The sequence below is a fragment of the Pristiophorus japonicus genome, chromosome 1 (genome assembly GCF_044704955.1).
Source record: "Pristiophorus japonicus isolate sPriJap1 chromosome 1, sPriJap1.hap1, whole genome shotgun sequence".
Classification (NCBI taxonomy): domain Eukaryota; kingdom Metazoa; phylum Chordata; class Chondrichthyes; family Pristiophoridae; genus Pristiophorus; species Pristiophorus japonicus.
Window position 1 is genome coordinate 540,952,917 of NC_091977.1, and position 21,345 is coordinate 540,974,261.

General features: G+C 44.6%; 1 protein-coding gene across 1 annotated transcript in view; it reads right to left on the reverse strand.

Annotated features, from left to right (window-relative positions):
- lama3 (laminin, alpha 3) overlaps nucleotides 1-21,345 on the reverse strand; it is a 511,887-nt gene that overhangs the window by 38,013 nt on the left and 452,529 nt on the right. Inside the window, exons 53-65 of the mRNA XM_070889172.1 lie at nucleotides 19,334-19,530; nucleotides 14,431-14,547; nucleotides 14,081-14,235; nucleotides 11,990-12,131; nucleotides 10,003-10,105; nucleotides 9,015-9,131; nucleotides 8,323-8,505; nucleotides 6,829-6,968; nucleotides 5,953-6,150; nucleotides 5,702-5,838; nucleotides 4,006-4,171; nucleotides 1,355-1,488; nucleotides 391-547 (exon numbers count right to left, since the gene is read on the reverse strand). Of these exons, the coding sequence (XP_070745273.1) occupies nucleotides 391-547; nucleotides 1,355-1,488; nucleotides 4,006-4,171; nucleotides 5,702-5,838; nucleotides 5,953-6,150; nucleotides 6,829-6,968; nucleotides 8,323-8,505; nucleotides 9,015-9,131; nucleotides 10,003-10,105; nucleotides 11,990-12,131; nucleotides 14,081-14,235; nucleotides 14,431-14,547; nucleotides 19,334-19,530 (1,946 nt within the window). The remainder of the gene's footprint in view (nucleotides 1-390; nucleotides 548-1,354; nucleotides 1,489-4,005; nucleotides 4,172-5,701; nucleotides 5,839-5,952; nucleotides 6,151-6,828; nucleotides 6,969-8,322; nucleotides 8,506-9,014; nucleotides 9,132-10,002; nucleotides 10,106-11,989; nucleotides 12,132-14,080; nucleotides 14,236-14,430; nucleotides 14,548-19,333; nucleotides 19,531-21,345) is intronic.

Genomic DNA, 21,345 nt, shown 5'->3' on the forward strand with positions numbered 1-21,345 from the left:
GAACAGCATCAACAACTTTCATTTATAGTTCTGACGAAAGGATAACTCTGTTTCTCTCTCCACAGATGCTGCCTGACGTGCTGAGTATTTCCAGTATTTTCTGTTTTTATTTAATTAGAGGGCAGTTGAGGAGAATCTTTTTCACCCAGAGGGTGGTGGGGGTCTGGAACTCACGGCCTGAAAGAGTGGTAGAGGCAGGGACCCTCATCACATTTAAAAAGTACTCGAAGTGCCGTAACCTACAGGGCAACGGACCAAGAGCTGGAAAGTGGGATTAGGCTGGGTAGCTCTTTTTCGGCCGGCACGGACGCGATGGGCCGAATGGCCTCCTCCTATGCTGTAAATTTCTATGATTCTATGATAAACAGAGACAGTGGAGTGCTTTTTTACCATTTTCTCGAAGTATAACAGCACTGCATTTTTCGTCGAGGTTTGAATGGTTTGTTCAATCGTTAATCTTTGCGATGCACCGGTCAAGTTAATTAATGCATATCCAGTTCCATCAAAATAGAAACCGTCACTTCCTGGTTCCTTAGTTGGCTTATATCTGTAAAAGGAAAAAATGTAGGTAGTTCGCCATCAGAGTCAAAATTACTGCTGATGTAGTCAAACACCTTGAGGCCCAATTTTAACCCCGGCGCCCAATGGGAATGGAGCATGCGGAGGATGCCAATTTAACTGCCATGTGTCAGGCAGTGTGTGAGGACCTTGTGTCAGCTGTGGCTCAGTGGGCAGCACTCAGTGATTCAGAAGATCGTGGGTTCAAGTCCCATTTCAGAGACTTGAGCACAAAGATCTAGGCTGGCCCTCCCAATCCCAGCACTGAGTGAGTGTTGATTTGTCGGAGGTGCCGTCTTTCGGATGAGACGTTAAACCGAGGCCCCGTCGGCCCTTTCAGGTGGATGTAAAAGTTCCCATGGCACCAATTCGAAGAAGAGCAGGGGAGTTCTCCTTGGTGTCCTGGGTTATTATTTACCAACACCACTAAAATAGATTATCTGATTGCTATTTGCTGTGCGCAAATTGGCTGCCGCGGTTCCTACATTACATAGAAACATAGAAAATAGGTGCAGGAGTAGGCCATTCGGCCCTTCTAGCCTGCACCGCCATTCAATGAGTTCATGGCTGAACATTCAACTTCAGTACCCCATTCCTGCTTTCTCGCCATACCCCTTGATCCCCCTAGTAGTACAACTGTGACTACACTTCAAAGCGCTTTGGGAAGTTCTAAGGTTGTGAAATGCGCTATATAAATGCAAGTTCTTTCTTTTTATTAAAGACGTCAAAGCAGATGAAGGTTTCACATGAAATAATGTGCACCAGGGATAAACCAAACAGTGTTACCAGCCCATACCTTTCACACGGTCTGTCTTTTGTAGTATTCATGTTAAATGTTGCTTCGAAGTTGTACAAGCTGATCAGTCTCTCATTCAAAACGCCAAGTTCAATGCAACCCTTATATTTTGGATAGTTTAAGGTAGCTGGAGGCTGGATTAAAAAAGAAAGGCTTAAAATTGAAACACTCTTATGTATGAAGTAAAATGGTAACATAGCATTCTTAGATGCACAAGGTTCATATGAAGGTGGCTACTTTACGTGACCCACAGTAAGAATGGTAAATGATTACCTGATAATGCTGCTGATTGCTTCATTAAATAGAAACATAGAAACATCGAAAATAGGAGCAGGAGTAGGCTATTTGGCCCTTCGAGCCTGCACCACCATTCAATAAGATCATGGCTGATCATTCACCTCAGTACCCCTTTCCTGCTTTCTCTCCATACCCCAAATAGAATTTATAAGCCATTCAACGCAACTGGTCAATGTTTATAAGAACATAAGAATTAGGAGCAGGAGTCGGCCACACAGCCCCAAAGGGCCATTCAATGAGATCCTGGCTGATCTTTGACCTCAACTCCACTTTCCCACACAATCCCCATATCCCTTGATTCCCCTAACGTCCAAAAATCTATCTAACTCAGCCTTAAATATATTCAATGATTAAGTATCCACAGCCCTTTGGGGTAGAGAATTCCAAAAAATTATGCTCCACACGAGCTCCTCCTATCCTATATCGCCAAAATTAGTGGAGGCCAGGGTGAATAATTTTATAATCTTTACTATAAACATCATTGTGACAACTAACAATGCTTATTGTTAAAAAAATGCAACAGGTTCAACTTGTATAATCATTTTCTCAAATTAAGCAAGAATATTAATGGCCCTGAAATTCCGACATCCCGGGTCCGTACGAAGTTTCTACGGACTCGGGAAGGCATCGGAAAAGCCGGTTTTCAGCACACAATGCGCACGCGATGAAAACCGACTTTTCCGATCTGTCAAGTTTCTGGCTTGACAGGTCCTCCGTATCTCGGGAGCGAGGACATTTGTACGGGCAAGATTTCTGATATTTACGAATATCTTGCCCTGCAAATGTCCTTTACAATCTTGCGCCTGATAGAAGCAGGCGTATAGCCTACTTTTACAGGCGCAAGAGTTTAAAAACATCGAAAAAACATGATTAAAATAAAAATGTTAAAAACACATTTATGTTAAAACCCTGCCCACTCAGATAATTTTATGTTAAACCCTGACCCTAACTTTTTTTAAAAATCGGGAATTTTTATTATTTAAAAAACATGTATAACATTTTTAATTTCTATTAATTTATTGTGTGAGGTGTTTTTTAAATGTTTTGTATAGCGTTTGTGCGTTTTGGGGTTTTCCTCATTCATAGTAATAGGAGACTCGTAACTTACGAATCTCCGATTACTATGAATCAGAAAATATTTACCTGTGATTGGGTTCCCAGGCACACGTGACTCCTGCGGACGTCCTGACGTGCATGCGCTGTGTGTCGTTGGGAGAGGATCGGAAGTCCCAATGTGTGCAGCAGCTCCAGGTAAGTGCACAGTTTATTTCTATTTTTTCAGGATGTACCCGTGGGAAGCCCTCCTCCGAATTTCAGGGCCAATATGTATTGAAAGTATGGAGTAGATTCAATAATTAAAAAAGGTTAATGGAATGCTGGTCTTTATGTCAAGGGGAATGGAATACAAAGGGCGGACGTTACTCTACAGTTATATAAAGCTCTGGTTAGACCCCACCTGGAGTAACTGTGTTCAGTTCTGGGCCCTGTCCCTCAGGGAGGATATATTGGCCTCGGAGGGGGTGAATCGCAGATTCACCAGAATGATACCGGGGCTAAAAGTGTTCAATTATGAGGACAGGTTGCATAGACTAGGCTTGTATTTCCTTGAGTATAGAAGATTAAGGGGTGATCTGATCGAGGTGTATAAGATGACTAAAGGATTTGATAGGGTAGAGAGAGAAATTATTTCCTCCGGTGGGGGAGTCCAGAACAAGGGGACTTAACCTTAAAATTAGAGCCAGGCTGTTCAGGGGTGATCTTAGGAAGCACTTCTTCACACAAAGTGGAGTCAGAATCTCCCAAAAAGTTGTTGAGGCTGGGGGTCAATTGAAGATGTCAAAACTGATGTTAATAGATTTTTGTTAGGCAATGGTATTAAGAGTTATGGAAACAAGGCAGGTAAATGGAGTTAAGATACAGATCCGCCATGTTCAAACTGAATGGCAGAACATGCTCGATGGGCTGACATAGTGAAGATACTTCCATTGTAAAGGAATCCAAAACTAACGACATTAAATGTAAGCTAGTCACTAATAAATCCATTAAGGAATTCAGAAGAAACCTTTTTACCCAGAGAGTGGTGAGAATGTGGAACTCGCTGCCACAGGGAGGGGTTGGGGCGAATAGCACAGGTGCATTTAAGGGTAAGCTGGATAAGCACATGAGGGAAGAAAGGAATATGTTGTGTGGAGCATAAACACCGGCACGGACCTGTTGGGCTGCATGGCCTGTTTCTGTGCTGTACATTCTGTGTCATTCTATGCGATGACCTGCTCTTGTTCCTATATTCCTAAAGCTTATTATACAGACTCACAGAATCCTTAAATAAAGATAGCACAATAGTTCATTTTTACCGTAAAAGAGCTGGGAAACCCTCCAACATAGAAGACAGTGTCCTTTGGATCAAGATTAAGTAGCAGGTCATCTCCACTTGCGGTGTTTCTGTATGGCGTGCTTTCAACAAGTTTACCACTGATGGGATTGACTAGACTGTAGTTTAAGAGGCCATACTGCATGATCCTGGAACAGAAGAGTTTCCATGAAACACAGGACTTCGTATGAGGAATTTACAAATTTTTTGTAGACGCGGCTGCACAAGTGACATCTTTGCGGAGGCTTTTCATAGGGGCTGTGGTGTAAACCAGAGCTATCCAAGCTTTTGTCATAGTCTGCTGCCAAAAATATGTATCACAGTGCCTCGAGAGTTAAGCATAAAGTGGGAGGGGGATTGACGGGATAGATGCTGAGTGGTTATTTCCCCCTGGCTAGAGAGTCTAAATCTAGGGGGCATATTCTCAGGATAAGGGGTCGGCCATTTAAGACCGAGATGGGGAGAAATTTCTTCACTCAGAGGGTTGCGAATCTTTGGAATCTCTACCCCAAACAAAGGGCTGTTGGTGCTGAATCATTGAGTGTATTCAAGGCTGAGACCGATAGATCTTTGGACTCTAGGGGAATCGAGGGTTATGGAAATTGGGCGGGAAAGTGGAGTTGAGGTCGATGATCAGCCATGATCTTATTGAATGGCGGAGCAGACTCAAGGGGCCGAATGGCTGACTCCTGCTCCTAATTCTTATGTTCTTGAATCCACGTCCCCATTAATCAGCATGTTACCCAAAAAATCTTGGTGATCTGTTTGACGATTTACTCATCAAAGAGGCAACAGCCCTCTCCAAACGTTCAGGTCCAACAAAATAAGAAATATAAGTGCACACAGGGCTAAGTTGTCTGGGCTTTGAAGGTTGGGTTGCCAGAGTATGGGGGTTGCATATGATCTTAAGGCTGCAGGTCGGATAACCTTTGGAATGTTGGCCTTTATCTACAGGGGACTGGAATACAAAGGGGCGGACATTATGCTACAGTTGTATAAAGCTCTGGTTAGACCCTGACAGCAGTAACTGTGTCCAGTTCTGGGCCCCACCCCTCAGGGAGGATATATCGGCTTGGAGGGGGAACAACGCTGATTCACCAGAATGGTACCCATGGGGCTAAAAGCATTAAATGATAAGGACAGGATTGGCCTTGTAATCTCTTGTGTATAGAAGATTAAGGGGTGATCTAATTGAGGTGTTTACAATGATTAAAGAAGTTGACAGGGTAGAGAGAGAGAAACCAGTTCCTCTGGTGGTGGGAGTCCAGAACAAGGGGGCATAACCTTAAAATTAGAGCCAGGCCATTCAGGGGTGATGTCAGGAAGCACTTCTTCACACACAGAGTGCTGGGAATCTGGAACTCTCTCCCCCACAAAGCTGTTGAGGCTGGTGATCAATTTAAAATTCCAAAACTGAGATGGATAAAGTTTTGTTGTGTAAGGGTATTAAGGGTTACAGCACCAAGGCGGTTAGATGGAGTTAAGATACAGATCAGATTGCTGGAACGGGCTCGAGGGGTTGAACGGCCTCCTCCTGTTCCTTTGTGTAAACACTTGGCGTAAAAGTCACTTGTGCACTCTATACACGTATTTTTACACAGCGTGTAAAACAAAAGAGCAGATTTTCAACAAACAGCGTAGAACAACTTTACAAGAAATAAGTTAAGACTGTGCATTACCTCTCGAATTTGACATTGTCAAAGTTTTTGGTGCTGACTGGTTTCTCAGAAGCTATTCTCACTTCTTCATTTCCTAGTTTGTACACAGTAACCAGCTTCTCACCCTCCAATGCCATGCCCATGTAATCCTTGGAAATCTGGTACCAAAGGAAAATAATTTGTACAACACGTAAGATGGCATACTTGGTAATATTTCCCCTTGCAACCGTGTAACATGCCCATATCCCTTCAACCAAGAGAAGGATACTTACATCCTTGTTGCCGAGATAGAAAACAAACATGCTTTTGGGATCCTGTCGTTTCCGTCTGAGATTATCTCCTCGGGCTGGATCCTTATCTGGCCGTTTCAGGTACAACAGGAGAGACGAGTAAGCTTTTAAAGGATCTAGACTGTCAGGAAGGCGCACCTCAACACCAGAATCACCGTTGAATTTCATTGCCACATTTATCTACAACCACAGAGGGGAAAGAGAAAAGTTTTAGAAAATCACTCGATAAAAGAAAGATAGAACTTTGCATTTCTATCGATCCTCAGGACGTCCCAAAGCGCTTTAAAGCCAATGAAGTACTTTGGAAGTATAGTCATTCTTCTTGAGGGATAAATATTGGCCAGGACACTGGGGAGAACTCACCATCTCTTTTTCAAAATAGTTCCCAAGGATATTTTACGTCAACCTGAGAGGGCAGGGTTACAGAACCAAGGCGGATAAATGGAGTTAAGATACAGATCAGCCATGATCTAATTGAATGGCGGAACAGGCTCGAGGGGCTGAATATCCTGCTCCTGTTGTGTATGTAGCCATCAGAAAGTTTTCAAAAATTAACTTCACACATTTGGGTGTATTTTATAATACAGAAAACATCAGCTTAGTTAATATATGAGATAATTGAAATAAATATTCAATCCAATATTTCCTTTAAGCTATGCAGCAGTGCAGTGTCCCAGGGAATCGGCACAGCTGGCTTTTCAATGTAAAAACCGTGCATGCATGGTATTTCGAATGGCCCACACAGCCCCTTAGAGAGGCAGCACAGGGCCAAAATAAAATTACTGGGAACATTGATCCAATCCACTAGATTTTAATCCACAAGTTTTTGACGTCGCTAAACAAAAATGAAAAACAAACCTTATTTGCAGATTCCCTGGCCTGATCAATTAGCTCTCTGATTCGGTCTATATTTTTGGAGATGTTATTGACAGGTTGCATTTGGCTTAAATCCTTTAGCTTCCGGACAAGGTCTGGTAGGGTATCCGTCAAATTCTTTACTGTGAAGGAGAAGAAATAACCAAAATTCAATTGCTATTGCAAACACTCGTTAGCCTAGCTAGTGAAAATATCATATTACAGTACAGAAGGAGGCCATTCAGCCCATCGTTCCTGTGCCGGCTCTTTGAAAGAGCGATCCAGTAAGTCCCACTCTTTCCCCATGGCCCTGCTAATTTTCTCCCCTTTAAATATTTATCAACTTCCCTTTGAAAGTTATTATTCAATCTTCTTCCACCGCCCTTTCAGGCAGCACGTTCCAGATCACTGCGTAAAAACATTTTCCTCATCTCCCCTCTGGCTCATTTGTCAATTATCTTAAATCCGTGCCCTCCGGTTACCGACGCTATACAAGTGGGAAGAATTTCTCCTTATTTACTCTATCAAAACGCTTCATCATTTTGAGCACCTCTATTAAATCTCCCCTTAACTGCTCTAAGGAGAACCACCCCAACTTCTCCAGTCTCTCCACATAACTGAGGTCCCTCACCCCTATAAATCTCCACTGCACATTCTCCAAGGTCGTGATATCCTTGTGAGTTGTGAGCATGTGGAATTCTCGACAACAGAAAGTTGTTGAGGCCAGTTTGTTAGATATATTCAAAAGGGAGTTAGATGTGGTCCTTATGGCTAAAGGGATCAAGGGGTATGGAGAGAAAGCAGGAATGGGGTACTGAAGTTGCATGATCAGCCATGATCATATTGAATGGTGGTGCAGGCTCGAAGGGCCGAATGGCCTACTCCTGCACCTATTTTCTATGTTTCTATGTTTCCAAAAAGTGTGGTGCCCAGAATTGGACCCAATACTCCAGCTGGGGCCTGACCGGTGATTTGTAAAGGGTCAGTATAACTTCCTTGCTTGCTTACGTTACTGTAAATAGCAATTTCAATGGACGCATTTTAATTGTCAGTTTAGCCTATAATATAATCAATGGGCTTTTGCTGGCAAGGCCGGTATTTTTCTGCCCATTCCTAGTTGCCCCGAGAAAGTGGTGGAGGGCCTTTTTCTTGAACCGCTGCAATCCGTGTGGTTTTTTTTGTAAACATAGAAACATAGAAACATAGAAAATAGGTGCAGGAGTAGGCCATTCGGCCCTTCGAGCCTGCACCACCATTCAATAAGATCATGGCTGATCATTCCCTCAGTACCCCTTTCCTGCTTTCTCTCCATACCCCTTGATCCCCTTAGCCGTAAGGGTCATATCTAACACCCTCTTGAATATATCCAATGTAGCGGTTTAATTCAACTGAGTGACTTCAAAGGGCAGTTAAGAGTCAGCCCACGTTGGTGTGGGACTTGAGTCACATGTAGGGAGGGAGTTTACATATCTCTCCAATGCGTGCCATTTTACTCACCCGACTGTTCTGCTTCATGTAACGCTGTGTTAAATACAGCAATATTTGGAATATTGACTGATGTCTTGTTGATGTCTCTTACACCATCCATTATTGGCTGCAATTTATCCATCACTCTATGAGCCATTTCATTTGCTCCGTTGGCAGTATCTTTTGCTCGATCTAAAGCCTCACCGACATCATCTGAAAAAAAAGAACATATTGAAAATGATTACTTTAGAAACAACAGGATGTAATAATGGCAGGGCATCCCTGGAGTGCAGAAGATTAAGAGGTGATCTAACCGAGGTGTTTAAGATGATTAGAGGAGTTGATGGGGTAGATAGAGAGAAATTGTTTGCTCTGGTGGGGGGGGGGGAGTCCAAAACAAGGGGGCATAACCTTAAAATTAGAGCCAGGCCGTTCAGGGGTGATGTCAGGAAGCACTTCTTCACACAAAGGATGCTGGGAATCTGGAACTCTCTCCCCCAAAATGCTGTTGAGGCTGGGGGTCAATTGAATTTGCAAAACTGGGATTGATCGATTTTTGTTGGGTAAGGATATTAGTGGTTATGGCATCAAGGTGGGTAAATGGAGTTAGCAAACAGATCAGGCATGATCTCATTGAATGGCGGAACAGGCTCGAGGGGCTGAATGGCCTCCTCCTGTTCCTATGACTTAAACCAGCAAACATACGAAATATGAATCCATACCTCTGTTTATTTGCTTAAGTTTGTTCCGAAGTAATGAAAGATCCGGCAGCAATTGATTTTTCTTGAAAGTTGCGTCGCTGAGGCGATTCTTCACATCTCTGAGTCTCGGGAGAACATCTGCAAAAAGACACGAGTTACATTTTTGGACAGGAGCAAACACTTGAAAGCAGTCACAAAAATCTTGAGAATGACTCTCAAAAATCATTCGTCATGGGGACATTTCTAACATGCAGATCACAAAAGCAGTGTCTGTGCGTGTAATGGGTCGTCTCGCGACTGTGTAGCTCGTGCAACAACTGTGCTGCAACTGTGTCGTAGTGTTTAAGATGACTAACTGATTCCTGGGATGGGGGGATTGTCCTATGAGGAGAGATTGAGGAAACTAGGCCGATATTCTCTCGAGTTTAGAACAATGAGAGGTGATCTCGGTGATGTTTATAAAATTCTTACAGGGCCTGACAGGGTAGATGCAGGGAGGATGTTTCCCCCGGGCTGGGGAGTCTAGAACCAGGGCTCACAGTCTCAGGATAAAGGACTGAGATGAGGAGGAATTTCTTCACTCAGAGGGTGGTGAATCTTTGGAAATCTCTATCCCAGAGGGCTGTGGAGGCTCAGTCGTTGAGTATGTTCAAGACAGAAATCAAGACAGAATTTTTAGATATTAAGGGAATCAGGGGATATGGGAACAGTGCAGGAAAGTGGAGTTGAGGTAGAAGATCAGCCATGATCTCACTGAATGGCGGAGCAGGCTCGAGGGGCCGAATGGCCGACTCCTGCTCTCAATTCCTACATTCTTAAAAACATCAAATTCAGGTATGGGCCACAATGTTATACATTTCCAGCTTTTAATTTCAGATTTCCAATAATTTTTGTATCTTTTCATTACATTTTTGAAACGTTTTGTGACTGTTCCTTTAATGTCGCATCATCACTGGGACCCCCGCCCCCCCGCCCACAGACTCACAATAACATCAAGTAAATACTCCACCTGTGTCTAATTTCCTTTCAGCATCTTTTGTCACGGAAAGTACTCTATTGCTTTTCATGTTTAAATCAGACGCTTGTCCGGGCAAATCTTCCTTCACCACAGCCTAAAAACACAATAAAAAGCAGTCAATATGTCTGCATCTGCTGCTGAAACCCTCATCCATGCCAGTGTTACCTCTAGATGACTAATCCAGTGCCCCCCTGGCCGGCCTCCCACCTTCCACCATCTATAGCCTTGAGCTCATCCAAAACTCTCACCAGGTCCCGTTCACCAATCACCCCTGTGCTCGCTGACCTACAGGTCTGACTCCAGGTCTGGCAACACCTCGATTTTAAAATTCCCATCCTCAAATCCCTCCAAGGCCTCACCCACCCCTATCTCTGTTATCCCCTCCAGCCAAGAGCATGCAGAAACCAAGCGCAGGCAGCGGAAGGAGCGTGCGGCAAACCAGTCCCACCCACCCTTTCCCTCAACCACTGTCTGTCCCACCTGTGACAGGGACTGTGGTTCTCGTATTGGACTGTTCAGCCACCTAAGGACTCATGTTAAGAGTGGAAGCAAGCCTTCCTCGATTCCGAGGGACTGCCTATGATGATGATGATGATGATGAGAACCCTCCGAGGTCTCTGCACTCTGCCAATTCTGGCCTCTTGTGGATTCCCTATTTTAATGGCTCCATATTTGGCGGCCTATTTTGGGTGCCGGGCTACAGCCTCAGCAGCACGCTGCCCGGGTGGCCCAGTGGAGCCCATGAGAGGCTGTGCAGAGTGAGCAGCGGCCCTCCCCTTTCAGCGAAGGGGAGGGTCATCGAACCGCGTCAGCACTATGCGGAGCATCCGCGCAGCGCTGCCAATCGCACCCCAGCATCACCCCGGGATCCGCCCCAAGAGGAAGTAGAGCGCCGGGTGTAGGAAGTCCCACCCCTAGTCGGGTCCCGCCCCCAACCAGGGAGCCAGGGAATTTCTCCCCCGAAATTCCAGAGCACAAATTCCTCCGCGGCCTCGCCCCTCACCATCGCTGTCACCCCCTCCAGCCCTACATCCCCTCTGCGTTCCTCCAACTCTCCACCTTCTCAAGGCTTTGACACCCTTCCTAACGTGCGGTGCCCAGAATAGGCCGCAGTCCTCCAGCTGAGGACGAACCCATGATTGAGGGCCAGAAATTCGGTCGGCACTAAATTTTGGAAAAGTAGCGGCAAGTAGCGCTAACGGTTCTCTCCTCCGGCGATATTCAGCTTTCGCGCTCCAAGAGGGAAACGGAGCGGTAAATCAAGCACTAACCACTTCCCTTAGGGCGCTAAGGTCTGAGAGTGGGGCGGTCGCGGCAGAGCGCTGAACAATTTCGAGCGCGTTGGTAACGGCATCAGAGGCTGCTTCCCTCGCTTAAAGGGCAGGGCCAGTGATCCTCCACAAGACAGTTGTCGGCAGTTCTGTTTTGCAAGGCGACCTGCGCGGCTGCCAGTACAGCCCCAAATGCTCTCACAAAATGGACATCTTGCACCATTGAAACATGAAAAACTTTGTGCAGGGACCAGACTGGTGCGAATAATAAAAGTTGCTCCAGCTGAAAACCATTCCCTTTAATTACCACTCCCCCAGCCGAGTTCACAACATCTCCTCTTGCTGGCGCTGTTGACGCGAGGCCATACAGAGGGGGCGAGAGTCGATTTTACATCCGGGGTGGGGGGGGGGGGGCGCTAACAGGGCGCTGCGCACTTTATGACATCACGGTCTACGAGGCACTAGAGACCCAGGCGCTGCGAGTTCGCGCCAGCGCTAAACCGACAATGACGTTTGCGGGCGTCACTGCATTCACCGCGGCCGGTCGCTAACCCCTTAGTGTCCCGTTAACCCCCCCCTCCCAGGCACTAACGAGAGGCGCTATCCTACCACATTTCTAGACCGATATATTTATACAATTTAGTGCCTGTTTCCATCCATTCCCAGCATTAGACCAGCTGCACTTTCTCCGCCGGTGTGACATTTACCTGTAAAGCATCATCTGCTGCATGAGCTGCTTTCTTGGCCGCCATTTCTGCAGCATTCACTGCATTGATTATATTCTCATAGGCATCGGAGGCATTCAGAACACGTTGGATTAAGGAATCCTGGTTTACTTCTTCTCTTGCTCTGTTAGAATGTAAACAATTGAAACCAAAGTTAAAATTTAAAAAAACGTTTCAACGTAAATATACCCACAACTTTAACACATCGAAACACATTATCGATAACTGGGACACTTATGGTATGAGTTACACAGCTTCTTTTTTAAAAATTAAAGTGGATTTGGAACTCCCTGGGGTCGAAATGCCGTTTCTACTGCCACCCGTTACCGCCGGCGGGCCAATGGGCGGCAAAGGCCGACCTTCGACGGTAAGCACCGTCCATGCCTGCGCAGAGATTCAGTCGACCCTTTGGCAGAGCTAACGCTGTGCTGGCTATCTGTGTATCTTGTATTATCTTGTATCGTGAGGGCGGGACTAATCGGGCGACCAATGGCGGAAGTGCGGTGCTTAGATGCGGATGGTCATGTGACACTATCTCCAGGAGTATGTCCAGAAGGCAAGCCTGTCCATTGGCCTTGGGTCTTGGCGCTGCTTTTGGAGAATTCCCCCAAAATCCTTGTGGTGAAACGGAAAGAGTAAGGTACCCTTCGGCCTTGCTGCCGGGTCCCCTCAAGGCCTTCTAATCTTGGTGTCTGGGCACAGGAAAATGAGACATGTAAGCCCCCACCTCCCTCACTTAAATGAGTGCATCGTGCCTGTGCCTATTGCCACGAATCCCAGGGCAATGCAAAGAAAAGACTTGCATTTATATAGCGCCTTTCACAAGCTCAGGATGTCCCAAAGCGCTTTGCAGACAATTTTGACCTGGCAGTCATTGCTGTAATGTGGGAAACGCGGCAGCCAATTTGTGCTCAGCAAGCTCCCACAAACAGCAACATGATAATGAGCAGATTATCTGTTTTAGTGATGTTGGCCAGGCCACAGAACTCCCCTGAATACCATGGATCTTTTACGTGCAGATAAGGCCTTGGTTTTACGGCTCATCCAAAGGACAGCACCTCCGACAGTGCAGCACTCCCTCAGTACGACGCAGGAATGTTAACCTAGATTATTTGCTCAGGTCTCTGGAGTGGGACTTGAACCCGCGATCTTCTGAAGCAGAGGCATGAGTGCTACCCACTGAGCCACGGCTGACAAAGAGATCAGAGAGCTAGTGTCACAGATCTCCACCCCCTTCATTTTCCTGACCTTTGCACCTGGGAAATGGTCAGAAGAAAAATCAGCTCCGTGTTATTTTCTCCTCCTTATCGCCACTCTATGCGTGTCATTTCCCAAGCGGAAAGCTGGAGCATGCTTGAGGTACAGATGGCAAAATGTGGGGGTCAACCTCAAAATGTGGGTCTCTTTCCTCCAACATGTAATAGATAGCAACACCAACTCACTGACTTGTTGTGCCAGTCCAAGTTGGTTGCATTGAAGCACTAACCAGACTTGATCCGCTCCGCTGGGCGGGCCACATTGTCCGCAGGCCTGACACGAGACTCCCAAAGCAAACGCTCTACTCGGAACTCCTTCACAGCAAATCAGACAAAGGTGGGCAGAGGAAATGTTACAAGGACAACCCTCAAAGCCTCCCTGATAAAGTGCAACATCCCCACCGACACCTGGGAGTCCCTGGCCAAAGACCGCCCGAAGTGGAGGAAGTGCATCCGGAAGGGCGCTGAGCACCTCGAGTCTCGTCGCCGAGAGCATGCAGAAAGCAAGCGCAGGCAGCGGAAGGAGCGTGCGGCAAACAAGTCCCACCCTCCCTTTCCTTCAACGATTATCTGTCCCACCTGTGACAGGGACTGTGGCTCTCGTATTGGACTGTTCAGCCACCTAAGGACTCATCTTAAGAGTGGAAGCAAGTCTTCCTCAATTCCAAGAGACTGTTTGTGGTGATGACTTTTTCAACCAGCGAGTGTTCTGACATAACAACGTAAGAAATAGGAGCAGGAGTAGGCCATTCGGCCCCTCGAGCTGATCTTCGACCTCAACTCCACTTTCCTGCCCGATCCCCATAATCCCTCTCACCTATGGAGTTGCTTTGACAGCTGATCCAGGTTTTCGGCATGTTTCTCCGCACTGACCACAATGGGCTCCTTACTGCTTGCATCCGCCAGTTTTTTAACTCTTTCATCAAGTGACGTTAAGGCCCCATCTAACTCAGCTCCGTGTTTTTCGTAATCCTGGTTAATATAAAAATTATAAACTATGAGTAAGAGCGTTAAGTACTGTTTGGTATTGTCATGTATTCAACCAGCATTGTAACCCATGTATAATGTGACCTAAGTTGTACACTGTGAGAACAATGACCACTAGGTGGTGAACTTGTGGGAGAGGTATATTGAGAACAAGTGCTGCTGAAGAATGCTTCCTCTTACCTCCTGACTTGCATCCAAAGTTCGGAGCATGTTGTTCAGATTGTTGATGGTGGCATCAGCCATTCGAAGCAAACTTGAGATTTCCGTCTGCTTATCATCCAGTTCATCGTATTTTTTCTAAGAAGAGAATTGAATTGTGACTTTCTGTCTTGCGTTACATGTCTTCATATTAAAAACTCTTAATTCACACTATAAATAGAGACACTTTCTAAATGTTCTCTGGCCACTATTAAGTGCTCCACGTTGACTGATTATCCAATTGCTCTCCCTCCTTCCTTCACTGTGGTCAAATATCTTGTAACCTCCTCCAGCTCTACAACCCTCTGAGATCTCGGCCTCCAATTATGGCATCTTGCGCATCCCTGATTTTCATCGCTCCATCAGTGGCGGCCGTGCCTTTGGCTGCTAGGACTTCAGCTCTGGAATTCCCTCCCTAAATCTCTCTGCCTCTCTCTCCTCCTTTATTCAGTTGGAGAGTGAGAAAGTTGGATCTCAAACTATTGTCCTCTGCTTAAACAAAGGAGACTACAAAGGAATGAAGGCAGAGTTAGCTAAAGTGGACTGGGAAAATAGATTAAAGTGTGGGACAGTTGATGAACAGTGGCAGACATTTAAGGAGATATTTCATAACTCTCAACAAAAATATATTCCAATGAGAAGGAAAGACTGTAAGAGAAGGGATAACCATCCGTTGCTAACTAAGGAAATAAGGGATGGTATCAAATTGAAAACAAGGGCGTACAAAGTGGCCAAGACTAATGGGAGGCCAAAGGATTGGGAAACATTTAAAAGCCAGCAAAGAACGACTAAAAAGTAATAAAGAGAGGGAAGATAGATTATGAAAGCAAACTAGCACAAAATATAAAAACAGATAGTAAGAGTTTCTATAGCTACATAAAAAGGAAAAGAGTGGCTAAAGTAAATGTTGGTACTTTAGAGGATGAGACCGGGGAATTAATAATGGGGATCAGGGAAATGGCAGAGATTTTGAACAAATATTTTGTATCGATCTTCACGGTAGAAGACAATAAAAACATCCCAATAGTGGATAATCAAGAGGCTATAGGGAGGGAGGAACTTAAAACAATCACTATCACTAAAGAAAAACTACTCGGTAAAATAATGGGACTAAAGGGGGATGGAGTATAAAAGCATAGAAGTTCTTCCACAACTGTACAGGGTATTGGTGAGGCCACACCTGGAGTACTGCGTACAGTTTTAGTTTCCGTATTTAAGGAAGGATATACTTGAATTGGAGGCTGTTCAGAGAAGATTCACTGGGTTGATTCCGGAGATGAGAGGGTTGACTTATGAAGATAGGTTGAGCAGGTTGGGCCTATACACACTGGAGTTCAGAAGAATGAGAGGTGATCTTATTGAAACATATAAGATAATGAGGGGGCTCGACAAGGTGGATGCAGAGAGGATATTTCCACTCATAGGAGAAACTAAAACTAGGGGACATAGTCTTAGAATAAGGGGCCGCCCATTTAAAACTGAGATAAGGAGAAATTTCTTCTCTCAGAGGGTTGTAAATCTGTGGAATTCGCTGCCTCAGAGAGCTGTGGAAGCTGGGACATTGAATAAATTTAAGACAGAAATAGACAGTTTCTTAAACGATAAGGGGATAAGGGGTTATGGGGAGTGGGCAGGGAAGTGGAGCTGAGTCCATGATTGGATCAGCCATGATCTTATTAAATGGTGGAGCAGGCTCGAGGGGCCAAATGGCCGACTCCTGCTCTATTTCTTATATTCTTATATCACTCCTTAAAACCTACCTCTTAATCAAGTTTTGTCCTGTCCTAATATTGCCTTAAGTGGTTCACTGACAATTGTTTTTGCTAACACTCCTGTGAAGCACCTTGGGACATTTTATTACATTAAAGGTTCTATATAAATGCAAGTTGATGATGTAGTAGATGTTGCGTGCTTTCCTGCAGTATACTAGTTGTGACTGAGATTTCACTTGCACAAGTAAGAATTCTATTATTCCACAATGTATTATTAAATATGCTTATTCAATAGAACAGTATTATCCAAAGCAATGTTACTGCATTTGTTAATAAGAAATAGGTTACTTAAGACTATGTACAATTTATACCATACTCTACATCAGCAATAAATGCTGGCCTTGCCAACAATGCCCACATCCCATGAAAGAATAAATTAAAAAAAATTATAACCAACTCATTTATTCTCCAAAATCCAAGATCAGACTGCAAGATTTGGCTAACCAAGATATCTGTGCCAAATTCCACTCTCTTCAAATCTGACCAGGTTCAAAGTAGTTAGAAACACCTGCATTACGGGTCAATTACTCTGGATTTATAGAGCCATTATCAACAAACAATTGCCTCTACATAGTGCCTTTAATGTAGAAAACTAACGAAAGACACTTCACAGAGGGCTGTGGATGCTCGGTGCTTCAGTATATTCAAGCTGAGATCGATAGATCTTTGGACTCTAGGGGATATGGGGCTAGTGCGGGAAGGTGGGGTTGAGGTTAAAGTTCAGCCACGATCTTATTGAATAGCAGAGCAGGCTTGAGGGGCTGAATGACCTACTCCTGCACCTTTTTCTTATGTTCTTATAGGCGGTGGTGACTACAAAAGCTTGGTCAAAGAGGTGGGTTGTAAGTAAGGACTTAAAGGAGAGTCAGGTGGCAAGGTGGAAAGGTTTGGGGAAAAACTGCAGAGCAGAAGACCTAGGTGGCTGAAAGCATGACTGCCAAATGTGGGGTGAAGGGAAGGTGAGATGTACCAGGGATGATGGGTGAGCAAGACTTAGTGAGGGTTAGGATAGCGGTACATAGAGTTTTGGATGGGATGAAGTCTCGGAAGGGCGGAGGATTAAGAAATAACAACAACTTGCATTTATATAGCGCCTTTAACATAGGAAAACCTCACATTAATAATCTATAAAACCACTCTACACAACCTAAATATAAATAACATTTCTTTGCAAGTTGAGGTTGTTGGCTTTGGTGCTTAACAACTACATTTACACAAGCAACTTCAAACATTATGCAACACCAAGATATAGTTGGAGTTTAGTACCATTTTTCTGCCAAGAGATGTCACTGGTGTGTTTTGAATAGACCTGCTTTGAATGATTTGCTTTTGCTGAAATCAGACCCTTTCACTTGTACTAAAATTCAAACAACGAAAGCAGTATTTGAAGAAACATAGCAACAGGAGTCGGCCATTTAGCTCCTCGAGCCTGTTTTTTTCAAATTAGTTCATGGGATGTGGGCGTCGCTGGCAAGGCCAGCATTTATTGCCCATCCCTAACTGCCCCTTGAGAAGGTGGTGGTGAGCCGCCTTCTTGAACCATTGCAGACTTTGTAGCGGTTTGTTATAACTGAGTGTCTCGCTTGGCCATTTCAGAGGGCAGTTAAGAGTCAACCACAGTGCTGTGGGTCTGGAGTCACATACAGGCCAGACCGGGTAAGGACGGCAGATTTCCTTCCCTAAAGGACATTAGTGAACCAGATGGGTTTTTACGACAATCCGGTAGTTTCATGGTCAACATTACTGTTCCACCATTCAATGAGATCATGACTGATCTGTGACCCAACTCCATACACCCGCCTTTGCCACATATCTCTTAATCTCTTTGGTTAACAATTTGCTAGCAATCACAGATATAAAATTAATAATTGACCCAGCATCAATTGCCATTTGCGGAAGAGAGTTCCAAACTTCTACCACCCAATTTGTGCAGAAGTGTTACCTAACTTCAGTCCTGATAGGCCTGACTCTAATATTTAGGCTATGTCCCCTAGTCCTGGACTCCCCAACCGATGAAAACTTTAAGAAGACATGTAATACTTTTAGTGTTGTATTAGAAACAATATATCAATATTTTTTTTATCTTAAGGAACTTAAATACTTTTTTCAGTTTTTTTCTGTGTCATAGTTCCTGGTGGGTTGGGCTAGAATGCTTCCTGCAACCTTAGTACTCATACTCTGAATCCCGGTGAACTAATTCTGGACTCTTTTAATCTGAAGTATAATTGTAGCTGAATGCTATGGGCCGTTTAATGTTCCTGACAGGCGGACAAATTGTTCAAAATCACTCTGTCGGGTTTTCTGTGCTAATATACAGTTGTATCATAGAATCACAGCACACAGAATGAAGCCATTCGGCCCATCGAACCTGTGCCGGCTCTTTGAAAGAGCTAATCGAAATAGTCCCACCACTCTTCCCCTGCTCTTACCCCATAGCCCGCAATTTTTTTCCTTTTCAAATATTTATCCAATTCCCTTTTTGAAAGTTACTCGCTGCGTAAAAAAAATCTCCCCCCAGGTTCTTTTTCCAATTATCTTCAATCTGGTTACCAACCCTCCTGCCAGTAGAAACAGTTTCTCCTCATGTTCGCTATGAAAACTCGGCATAATTCCTTCAAAACCCAAAAGTGGGTACAATTGATTAGAAAATCTAACCTATGGCGTATGTTACTGGTCCAGTGATCCAGGGAGCTGGACTAATGATGCAGAGACATGAGTTCAAATCCCACCATGGCAGCTGGGGAATTTAAATTCAGTTAATAAATTAATCCAGAATAAAAAGCTAGTGGCAGTAATGGTGACCATGAAACTACCGGATTGTCGTAAAAACCCATCTGCTTCACTAATGTCCTTTAGGGCAGGAAATCTGCCGCCCTTACCCGGTCTGGGCCTGTATGTGACTCCAGACCCATAGCAATGTGGTTGAATGTTAACTGCCCTCTGAAATGGCCCAGCGAGACACTCAGTTAAGGGCAATTAGGGATGGGCAATAAATGCCGGCCTTGCCAGCAACACTCACATCCCGTGAATGAATAAAAAATCCATTGACTTTGTAAAAAAAAACTCAACAGATAAATTATGCAATTCATGTTATATTAAACAACAACAATCACCTTAATAGCTTCCAGTGAAATGGAGTTGATTCTATTGAGGTCATCGGCCTTTCTGGTTAAGCTGGCTGCATCTGTCATTGCTTCTTGAAGATCCGTTAGTTTAGACTGGTACAAATTTAGTGCATCCTTTATATCACTTGCAAGTTCCTTGTTCTCTTCAATATTTTTTGCTAGCGTATTCTTAATACGGTCAAGCACTGAAAGATCATAAATAATACATTTTAGTTTGAAGACAGCAAATGACATGTTAGTAAAAAAAAAATATGCAGATTGTACCTGGATTTATTAGATAAAGTATTACATAAAATTACATAGAGTTTACAACACAAAAACAGACCATTCGGCTAAACAGGTCCGTGCCGGGGTTTATGCTCCACACCAGCCCCCTCCCACCCCTCTTCATCTCACCCTCTCACCATATCCTTCTATTCCTTTCTCCCTCATGTGATTATCTGGCTTCCCCTTAAATACATCGATACTATTCACCTCAACCACTCCCTGTGGCAGCGAGTTCCACATTCTCACCACTCTCTGGGTAAAGAAGTTTCTCCTGAATCCCTTACTGGATTTATTAGTGATTATCTTATATTTCTGGTCCCAATAAAGTAAGTTACATTATAAACCAGAAATTCTAGCTGAACTTCTAATTGCACTTGTCATCCTGTCACACTGAAAGTAATTATGCATGTTGTGCCAAAGGTGGGCAGAGGAACCGTTTCAAGGACACCCTCAAAACCTCCCTGATAAAGTGCAACATCCCCACTGACACCTGGGAGTCCTTGGCCAAAGACCGCCCTAAGTGGAGGAAGTGCATCCGGGAGGGCGCTGAGCACCTCGAGTCTCATCGCCGAGAGCATGCAGAAACCGAGCGCAGGCAGCGGAAGGAGCGTGCGGCAAACCAGACTCCCCACCCACCCTTTCCCTCAACCACTGTCTGTCCCACCTGTGACAGGGACTGTGGCTCTCGTATCTTACTGTTCAGCCACCTGAGAACTCATTTTTAGAGTGAAAGCAAATCTCCCTCGATTCCAAGGGACTGCCTGTGATGATGTACTTTAACATGTGTCTAAAAAGAACTGTTGCTAAAACAATAATTAGTTGTTTTCTGAAAACTGGGGTGAGAATATGGCCAATACCTGCACAGATTGAAAGGCCTGTCAAGCCGTACTTTGGGAACTGATTTATAAATTTTAAACCTAAATGTTTCTAGAGACTGCCAAATCATTGAATAAAATGCATGGCAACAATTTCACCAAGGTCCCAGCTGTTCACTAATAGGAATTGTTTTCTGTACGACCTCACAGACTTTACATTGGCCCCGACTTTAACTCCAGGCGGATTCCCCACTGAGCTAAAATTACAGTCGGGTCCCAATGATGTCATCGGGCCACGACATGCAGATGTAAAGAAGGACCCTGTCTTTGCCGCCCGCTCAGGAGAGCAGGTTAAAATTGCAGATGTTGCAATCAGACATGTAGGAGCTTGGGCGATTTTAACAGCCTGCCCAACAGGTTTCTGCTGAGCGAGTAGGGTTAAAATCACCATCCTACATTGCACTGAAACAGGCCAGTCAGCCAACAGGTCCATGTCAATGGTAATGTTCCACACGAGCCTCCTACCTCATCTGACCCTATCAACAGTGTTGCCGCTAAGATGCGCCCCGCAGCTGCACAGTAATCTGAAAGGTCCCGCAAAGACTGCTCAATGGCTTTCCCATTGTAAATACTGCGCATACACAGAAATTTAAAGGGACCACACAGTAAAAGAAAAAGGCCCCACGGAACGTAGTGCAGCTTACAGGGACCACTAACGATCAACATATCCTTCTATTCCTTTCTCCCTCACATACTTATTTAGCTTCCCCTTAAATACATCTGTGCTATTTGCCTCAACTACTCCCTGTGGTAGCGAGTTCCATATTCTACCTCATGCTCAGGAATTGATCTACAGCAATTCTCAATCAAGCTGCTGGGATTGCCGGTCTGAAGAAATGGGATGAAAATTATTTTTCT